Source organism: Leptopilina heterotoma, unplaced genomic scaffold (genome assembly GCF_015476425.1).
Source record: "Leptopilina heterotoma isolate Lh14 unplaced genomic scaffold, ASM1547642v1 Lhet_47, whole genome shotgun sequence".
NCBI classification, from domain to species: domain Eukaryota; kingdom Metazoa; phylum Arthropoda; class Insecta; order Hymenoptera; family Figitidae; genus Leptopilina; species Leptopilina heterotoma.
This window is the reverse complement of record NW_025111098.1, coordinates 184,611-195,089: the sequence shown is the minus strand read 5'-3', so window position 1 is coordinate 195,089 and position 10,479 is coordinate 184,611. Positions and strand designations below refer to the sequence as shown.

Sequence of the window (10,479 nt, the reverse complement as noted above, 5' to 3'; positions counted from 1 at the left end):
ATTCATATTAGAAAATTCAACAAGAATTCAATTATTTAACTACAAAAATAAATAATTTATTGAATAACTGAATGTTTCTTAAAATTGAATTTTCATAAAGAATTTTATCAGCAAATTTTTAAATAATTGAATTCTTTCGACGAATTGTAGTAAAATTTTGAAGAATAATTACATTTTTCGAGGAATTCGGTTAAAATTGTATTAAAACTAATAAAAATTCTGCGAAGAGTTTTATTATTTATAAAATTATATTATATCATAATAATTATTTCTTTAAGAGTAACATAAATTAAAACTGCTTCAAATTATTTAGAAATATCATTAAAAAATCAACATTCTACTAACTAAAATGAGATTTTGTATCCTTCTTCTTGACAATTAGTAAATTGGAAATCTGAATTTTGGAGGAAGCGAGAAGACAATTCGATAGTGCAACTAATTTCGGACAGGAAATAAATGAACAGAGTCTCGATTGCCAACGAATATCTAAATTCCTGATATATGAGACAAAATCGCATTTGTATTGAAATTAATTTTTTCAGTTTCTCTCTTGGAGAAATGAAATAAAATCCGAATAAAATAATTAGTTAGCAGGAATAAAAAGCATTTAATTATAATAATTATTAGCTTTTATTAATATTGTAAAATAATTAAAATCACTAACTTCTACCTTAACTTAATTTGATCTATTGTACAAAAAAGAATATATATTATGTGAGTAATAAAATAAAGTTAAAGTCTTGTCATTATCACTTGTTTCATAAAAGTTTCGGCTGCTGTTTCAGTGTCGAAATGTCCAAAATTTTGCTGGGACAATTTGGTCTTGTTACCGGTGCAATTGCCGGTCGACTCGGTAAGTTTATTCGTGGCTTCTGTGGCATTGCTTCCCGATTCTTTCCAATATCGTGCGCTTGGAAATTCTCCTTACCTTCATCTAATGAAATTGAAGATACAATTTTTATTACAATTCCAATCTTTTTAAATTCTTTTTCGAAAATTTATAACATAGAGCTTTAATGAAAAAATCGGACAATACCTTTTCTTTTAAATAAGATGAATTATTTTCTAAAAATAGGTGACAAAATAAATTACGTTAAATAAAGTAATGGGAAATTAGCCCAAGATTAAAAAGATGGAAATTTATTGATAGGACTGATAATTTTTTGTCATTTGGAATTTGAATAATTTTTGGAAAAATATCCATATGCGAGCTTTAGAAAAAAAGAGACAAAATAAAGAGAAATAGAATTTCCATCAATATAAAATAAAAAAAATTAATCGAAATATAAAAAGAATATAGATGCGGTATTGTGGTTTAATCTGATCCTATAAATTGAATGAAAAAGCAAAAAATGAAATTGAAAAGTTTACCTTCTACTAAGCCATTCATGCTCTCGGGGAGCAACTGGTACCTCTGCAAATAACGCATCGTAGCGAAGGACATGTTAGTGGTGCCCTGAACATTACTGACCATCAGATTCGATAACGCATCTCGCTTTTGTTTCTGTTGCACTGCATCAGAAATTTGCTCCTCCTTCAAATATTTCATGGCCAGGGCTTTCATGTGCATGCTCGTGCTCGTTTCTGTCATGATACTCGAACCTTGCACCATGTTTATTTCCGGATTCAGCCGAGAGTAATATGAAGTGTCGAAAGTTACTCTAAAAAGTTCTCTTACATTAGCAAACAATTATTTTACTTTCCGCTACTTTAAATTCGCTAATACTAGAAATCAAAAATCTATTCCAGGGTGGCCACTTTTTTCATAAAAAAAAATTCACGGTCATTTCCCGGTCATAAATTATTTTTCCCGGTCATATAAAATAACTCTAAAAATGAATTATTCCATGAAAGATTGAAAGAATTTTCTGATTTTTAGACAAAACTTTGACTTTTTCCCAAACCCTAAAAATATTTTAGTTCACTCTAAAAATAATTGAAACTCCAAAATATGTTTATAATACATTTTTTTGAATATCTTTAATACTAAAAATAATTTTGAACTAAAATAGATTTTTTGAAACAAATATTTAATTATTATCCATTATTTTTCCATATAGGTATTCAAATTTCAAATCCTTAAAATTTGAATAATTTTTAAGAATTGCTACTGTTACTATTATTAAAAATTATTTTCAAAATTTCAATTCAATTATTTTCTAGAAAGAAATTTTAACTAAAATATTTCTAAAATCCACTTGTTTACAAGACAATTTCATGAAATTTTGTATAATTTGAAATTTTTTCAATTAAATATTACATATTTAAAAACATAACTAATTTGAAAAAATGTGAATAAAAATATTTCAAAAAACTAACTTATTCAGAATTTTTAATTAAAATCTTTTAAATTTCAACTTTTCTAAAACTTCAATTTGAAACTTTTTAAAATTCAATCTATAATAATATTAATTTAACATTCTAAAATATAGAAAAATTTGCTTATCAATAATTGAAAAAAAACTAATTGATATTAACGCAAAATACGGTTTTTTTAAAATTTATTTTCTAAGAAAAGAAATTTTATTTATTTTTATTAACTTTATTTATTATTTAAAAATTAATTTATATAAATTTCGTATCACTTTTGTTCTAATTAGTTCAAATTTTTAATAATTCAAATTTGTTTTGTTATAATATTATTGCAAAAAAAAATTTTAAATTGATTTATTTTTCAATATTTTATAGGATGTGAAATTTTTTCTCTTTAAAATTTTTTTAACAAATTTAATTAAAATTATATTTTGTTTAATTATTGTTAGAAATAGAAAGAATTTAAAATTAAATTTAATATTTTCTTTTTGTAAGTCTGTTACGTTGGACAACAAAATTCATAATTTTCTTATAAATTCTAGAAATTGAATATTTTTATAGTACTTTTCATAAAATTCCCTGCCAAAATAAATATATTTTATAGAAGATTATTCAATCTTTTTTAATGAAATATAATTAATAAGTCATAAAATAAATATTTCTATTTTTTCTCACAAAATAATGTGTGTTTTTAAAAAAAAATTTCCAAAATCCCGGTCAAGATCAACATTCACTGTCATTTCCCGGTTTTTCCCGGTCCAGCGGCCACCCTGTATTCTTAAAAATCATAATCAAATTCTTTAAAACGATACAACTATTTCCAAAAATATTCGAAAATAATTGTATTTTCTATACATATAGTATTTTCATAAAATTTCGCAAAAGAATTCAATTATTTAAAAAAAATTGATAAAATTCATCCAAAATTCAATTGTTTTCATAAATAATAAAACTCATCGAAGAATTTCAATTATTTTTAATACTATTTAAAATTAATTAATCGAAAAATTCAATTATTTTTACAAATAAAGTTTTCCACTTTCCACAAGAATTCAATTATTTAAAATAAACTTTTAATAATTTTCTTGATATTTATTATATTTCTAAAAAATTAATTATTTAAAACAATGTTTATAAAATTCGTATCAAGAATTCAATAATTTTCATAAATAATAAAACTCATCGCAGAATTTGAATTATTTTTAATACAATTTTACAGGAATTTGTGCAAAAAATGTAATTGTTCTAAAAAATTTGATTTCAATTTCTCGAAAAAATCAATTATTTAAAAAAATGTTTTTTAAAATACTTTGAAATAATTGAATTATTTACAAAAATATTAGAATTTTTCATAGGAATTCAATTATTTTCAAATATTTTAATAAAATTGTTCGAAAGAAATCAATTATTTTAAATACAATTTTAATTAAATTTCATTATTCTTTTAGATTTTAATAAAATTCTTCCCACGAATTCAATTATTTACATAAATAATAAATTCTTCGAAAGAATTCAATTATGTCGATAAATAACAAAATTATTTCAAGAAATTCAATTATTTTGAGGTATTTTAATAAAATTCTTTGCAAAATTTAATGATTTTCATAAATAACAATATTCATCACAAAAATTCAATTATTTTTAAAAGTAATAAATTTCTTCTTGCAAATTCAATTGTTTAAACAAATTCTAATAAAGTTGTTCGCAAAAATTCAATTATTTTCATAAATAATAAAATGCTTTTAAGGAATTCAAATTCTTTTCATGAATAATTAATAGAAATTTCTTAGGAATTCAATTATTTAAAATAGAATTTGCATAAAATTAGTGCAAAAAAATTAGTGGAAAAATTTCTTAAATAATTGAATTGCTTAGAAAAATTTGATTTTTTACGAAAATAATTGAATATTGTTTCGAAGAGTTTTACAAACATTTTTGACAATAATTGTATTTCTAGAAAAAATTTTGTATTTTAAGAAAATAATACGAAGTTGAAGTCCACAACTTTTATCAACGAAAAAAAATTTATTTAATGCATTCAAGTATTATTTTTAATTTAATATTTAATTGTAAATTTAATTTGCAAAATAATTATTATGAAAATATAAACATCAATCTCTTTTTTCTAAATATTTTTGTGTCAATATTGCTGCGTCATTTTTAATTAATTTACTAAGTGAACAATTATTTTTCGTTGATCAACGTTGTGGATTTTATTATAATTTTTCAAATTTATAAAGCATTTTATCAAAATTTTTAAAATTAATTGAATTCTCAAGAAAAAAAATAATTGATTTCTAGCGAATAATTTTATTCAAATTCTTTTAAATAATTGAATTCTTATAAAAAAATGTATTATTTGTGAAAATAATTGAATTCTTAAGAAGAAATGTATTGAAAACAATTGAATTGTATAGGAAAATTTTATTAAAATTGCAATTTAATGAACTAAATCTTGCAAAGAATTTTGTCAACATTTTCTTAAATAATAGAATTCCTATTAAAAGAATTTTATTTAAATTTTTCGAAATTTGAATTCTTTGGAGAAACTTCATTAAAAAATTTTAAATAATTGAATTGATGTGAAGAAATTTATAAAAGAAATTGGTAAGTAATTGAATTCCTGTTAAATTTTTATTAAAATTTTGTTTAAATAATAGAATTCTTTTGGAAAATTTTATTAAAATAGTAGATATCAAAAATAATTGAAATGAGGAAAATTTTTGAAAATAATTGAAATTTTGCCAAGAATTTTATTAAATTTTTTGAAAATAATTGAATTTAGGAGAAGAATTTTATTATTTATAAAGATAATTGAAATTTGGACGAGAATTTAAAAAAATTTTTGAACATAATTGAATTTAGGCGAAGTTATTTAAAAGTTATTTAAAAAGAAATTATTGTCAAAAATAGAAAAAATTGATGGGTTTGTATTAGAATTCTTGTCAATTTCATAGTTTATAAGGCAAACAAAAAAGACATCAAATTTCAGAATTTTCCTATAATTTCTAAAAATTTAATTTTTTCCAGTACTTTTAGTAAAAATCCCTGACTTTTCCCTGAATTCCTTGACTTCGCTGACTTGTGGGAAGAATACATATAAATGTCCTGGAAAAATAAGAAATCTGTCCTGGAATGTCCTGGAATTTTAAGTCATATTTTTAGTAGACACCCTGTTAATTAACTCCTAAGGAAAGTTTTTAAAAAAATCGGCCCAGTATGCGATTTTGATTTAAGTTAAAATCAATTCTGCCGGTGGTGTGGAAACGTTTTATCCAAAAATTGGAAAGGGCATGTGTCAAAAGTATTTAAAATGTTTTAAGACCACCGTGAGACAAACTTGATATATTATTGAGGCGAATCAACCCGTAATCACTCAACGATTTATGAATTTAGTTCCTTCGACTATTTTTTCGAAAGCCGAGTGTACTTATTAAAAAAGAACAAAAACTCACTTTTTATTAGCGTTTGCTTCTCTCTCATTGTCTGCAAAACTGATTCCCAGCTTCGTCAACTGATCCATCGTCGCAGCTTTCACAGTGTCGATTAAAAGATTATTATCCAGCTCCTGCAACTGCGGAGCCTTCTTGTTGCGAGGATCCTGGTGCGGATCCTGTAGAGGAGAATTCTGCAGAATGTGATTCACCTGTCCCAGGACATTGTTGTAGAAGGTCCACCCGACCCTAGGGGTTCGTTTCGTGAGGACGCTGCCCTCTTCACTCGAGAAGTCCTGCATGTCGATGTGAATGCTCGGCGCCGGACTCGGAGGAGAGCGATCTCCCTGGACTTGTTCTTCCCCCAGAACCAAGCTTTCTTCCTGGAAGTTGTCTTTGTTCTCAATCTCCCTCGAGTCGAATCTCCTCTGCCGTAGGAGAGCTCCTTCCTTCTCCCTGTAGTTTTCCTCATCCTGATCAGAAGCGACTGTCGGTGAGGAGCTTTTCATTTCCTGCGTCCCTACTTTTGTCCTACTTTGTCCTTGCTTTTGTCCAGGGGTAAGTTCTGTCCTGTCCGGTTTCCGGAAGTTACTTTCAGATTGGGGGGTGTTTGCTCTTTTCAAATTGTTGGGACTGTTCGAGCGACTGTAGTGACTAAACACATTTGCAGTATTTTGAGGGTTATTATTAGGAGAAGTGCTTTTGCGAGTCTGAGTGTTTCCGCCTTTGCAGGAAGATAAACAATTGCTGCTCGGCTGCTGACTAGAGGACAGATGACTCTCCGAGTCTTCGGTAATGTTCTCCAAAGCGCTCGGCATTCGGGAAAAGAGATTCGGTTTCCTCTTGGAAATATCTTGAGGATTCGCAATTTCCTGGTAGGTTTCTTCTTCTTCTATCGGCTGACTTTCCGCCTCATTATTAAAGGGACTGTTTTGAACCGTCAGTTCGAAACTGGTCATGACGCCGATGGAAACTTTCCTCTCCATCAGGGCCTTCTTCGAAGCATCGCTCGTCGTCCCTTGATTGAATTCGGGAAATTTCGCCAAATCGTGATGGGAGTAACTGTCCGTTATTGCGCTCTTCCTCTGCAGAGCGGCGTTGTAAGCTTGCATGCAAATCTGAGGATTCTGTCGAGAAATCTCCATTGAGCACATGCACTTCGCTCGGTCCTTTAAAGTTTCCTCGTGAATCGACAGCAGGCGATCGAGCTGCGACTGAAGGTTCTTTATTTGCTCGTTCTGATTGTCGATCAATTTCAAGAGGCCTTTGACCATTTCTCCACTCTCTGAATCACGACTCCTGTGATCGACCGGACATGTCGAGTGAGTCGGAAAAGGTCTGTATTCCTGACATCGAACCGGTTGTAAAGCGTTCGCGTTCGGACTCGCTCGACGACTGTATTCCACCGGAATTCCGCTCTTCACTTCCCTCTGACCTTCCGACCTCTTCGAACCAGCGGGAAATTGCGAAGGTCTACGAGGAGTAGAAACACTCCTCTGCCGCGAATCCGACGGCGATGAAGAATACAATTTCAAACAATTTTCAGCTTCCCTAGAAATTCTGTTCTCTGGAAAAGATCTTCGAGCAGCGTTAGAATTCAATTGGACCGTAGATCCGTTTCCTTGAAACAAATTCGGATTATATTTTTCCCGATTTTCGTGCGACGGAAAAGATCGTCTTTCCTGCACTTTCTGCGGGACGTGTAAATTTTCCAAGTCTGGGGAAAAATAGGACGATCTCGGTGGTAACCTTGAATCCGGTTGATTGTGGTTTGCAGGATTTTCATCGTCGGTGGGAAAATATGACGATTTTTTGGAATCAAAATCCGATTGCCGCTGAGTTGAGTAATTTTCGTTGGCATTTTTTGCGGAAGGTGGAACGTAATCTTCTGCATTGTAGTCCAGAGCTTTCGGGGGGAATTTTTTCTTTCTCCAAGCAGCATACGATTCATAGGCAGCAACGGCGGGAGATCGTGGAATTTTATTGTCAACCGGTGACGACTTTTCTTTTAATACATCCTCGTTGTAGAATGAAGTCTCGACATCGGACATTTTGCTGTGGAAAATTTTACTGATTAAAATGATGAATAAAATTATTATTTGCATTCAATGCATGTTTGTGGTTCAAAAATAAATAGGAGAAAAAATAGGAATTTCTTTTCTCCTTTTTTTTCTCTCTTTTTTGTTTATCGAAAAAATTGCGTTCTTTTGTGTAATAAAATATTAAACTATGCCTCAAAGCACTTCTTTTCTATGTATTTTTAATGACAAATAAACTATTTTTCGTAAATTTGATATAAAATCTAAAAAAAACATATGTTTATAATAAATTAGAATTTCTTATAAAAAATTCAATTATTTTCTAAAATGTTAATAAATCTATTGAAATAATTCAATTAATTTTTTAAATAGTACCTATAGTCTTTGCAAAACTTCAATTATTTTAAATAAAATTTTTATTATTCATGAAAAGAAATTAATTTTTACGAAGATTTTTACAAACATTTTTTCAAAAATTGAAAATTGTTTAAAAATTTTTTGAAAATAGTATATTATGACTGTTTTCGGCGATTACTCCCAGTTACTCCTAGGAGTGATCAGTTGTTCTCAATATTGTAAAGTTTACTAACAAATAAAGTGTGCATTAAATAAATAAAGTTATACAATATTAAGCACCACTGATCACTACTAGAAGTAACTCCGAGTAATCGTCGAAAACAGCCATTGAAAATCATTGAATTGCAAATATTTTTTGAAAATAATTTAATTTTACAAGGAATAATCAAATTCCTAAAAAACATTTTAATATTTATGAAAATAATTGAATTTTTGTCAACAATTTTATTAGAATTTTGTAAAAAAAATTGAATTTCCAAGAAGAAATTTATTGCTTTTAAAAATAATTAAATTCTTGTGATGAATATTGTTATTTAAAAAAAAATTGAATTTTGGAAAGAATTTTATTAAAATACCTCAAAATAATTGAATTTTCGGGAATAATTTTGCCATTTATCGACATAAATGAATTCTTTCGAAGAATCATTTATGTAAATAATTGAATTCTCGGGAAGAATTTTATTAAAATCTAAAAGAATAATTGACTTATTAAAAAAAAATTAATCAAAATTTTATTTAAAATAATTTATTTCTTTCGAACAACTTTTAAAAATTTTTTGAAAATAATTGAATTCATGTGAAAAATTCTAATATTTTTGTATATAATAATTGAATTCTTCCAAAGAATTTAAAAAAAACATCTTTTAAATAATTGGTTTTTTCGAGGAATTGAAATTAAATTTTTAAGAATAATTACATTTTTTTAGCAATTCCTGTAAAATTGTATTAAAAATAATTTGAATACTGCGATGAATTTTATTATTTATGAAAATAATTGAATAGTTGCTAAAAATTTTATAAAAATAATTTTCAAAAATAATTGAATTCTTGAGAAGAATTTTATTATTTATGAAGATAATTGAATTATTGCGACAAATTTTATTAAAATGTTTATTTGAAACCCGTTTATGTTTAAATAAATAAATAAACAAAAAGAATTGAATTTCTGTGAAAAATTTTGTTATTTTTGAAAATAATTGAATTTTTCGATTAATTAATTTAGAATAGTATTAAAAATAATTGAAATTCATTGATTAGTTTTATTATTTATGAAAATAATTGAATTCTTGCTTAGAATTTTATGAAACATTTTTTTAAAAAATTGAATTTCCATGAACAGTGTTAGTATTAATGAAAGTAATTGAATTATTGTGAAGAATTGTATAAAAATTTTGTTAAATAATTGATTTTTTCGTAACTTTTTTGAAAATGTTATTCTCTATTAATTGAATTTCTATGGAAATTTTATTATTTATGAAAATTATTGAATTTTGGATGAATTTTATCAATTTTTTTAAAAATAATTGAATTGTTTTGGAAAATTTTATGAAAATAATAGATATTAAAAATAATTGAATTTGGAATATTTTTTGAAAATAATTAAATCGTTTTAAAGAATTTGATTATAATTTTTGAGAATAGTTTTCTGATTTCTAGTATTAGCGAATTTTAAGTAGTAGAATTTCTCCAAAGAAACAGAAATAGTAGCTTTTAGTGTCTGAAATATAAAAAAAGTTCCCAAATAGTAGCAAAAAATAGTAAATTGTAGGTTTTAGTAGATGAGTGCGAAGACTGGACTTTTTTTTTTATTGGAAAATAAACCCAATTTTATCCTATAGATAAGTGAGATAAAGTAATAAAAAAATGAAAATATGCATATAAATAATATTACATTTGATAAAAACTTATACTACCTTCAAATTTCAATTCACTTTCTTATTTTCTTTCGTTGCAAAACAATAAAAATCATACACGTACTGCAATAACATTAAAAACTATTGTATATTTTGATACAGTGCACGCACGTGAATTCAGTGATAATTCTGTTTATAGGTTACAGGTAATAATGAAAATTTTCCAATTTTCAAAACTTGGTGAATTACTATCGCCATATCTACTTGTTGAAATAACTTTTACTTACTTTTGATGTAAATGAATAAATTGTAACAATTAATCAAAATAAAAGTTTAGAAATGTTTGAAAAGTAAAGCTTGACAGGAGAATAATAACGTTACTTTGCAGTTCGGGAAATTTCGGCTTCAGTCGGGAACCTAGCTTTCCTTTTAGCCAACTGGAAAGAAACACTTTCACACACACGCAAATGCAACACATTTACG

General features: G+C 26.6%; 1 protein-coding gene across 2 annotated transcripts; it reads right to left on the bottom strand.

The window, feature by feature from the left end:
* Positions 1–611: 611 nt before the first annotated feature.
* LOC122507516 lies at positions 612–10,419 on the bottom strand. Of its 2 annotated transcripts, none has more exons than XM_043620267.1 (4): positions 10,284–10,419; positions 5,769–7,802; positions 1,372–1,661; positions 612–934 (listed from the first exon to the last, which is right to left on the bottom strand). In XM_043620267.1, exons 2-4 carry the CDS (start codon positions 7,796–7,798, stop codon positions 759–761), a joined length of 2,496 nt encoding a protein of 831 aa, XP_043476202.1. In that variant the 5' UTR covers positions 7,799–7,802; positions 10,284–10,419; the 3' UTR covers positions 612–758. The 2 variants fall into 2 exon arrangements, with proteins under 2 accessions (XP_043476202.1, XP_043476200.1); XM_043620265.1 differs by having other exon boundaries at positions 10,057–10,385.
* Positions 10,420–10,479: the final 60 nt, after the last annotated feature.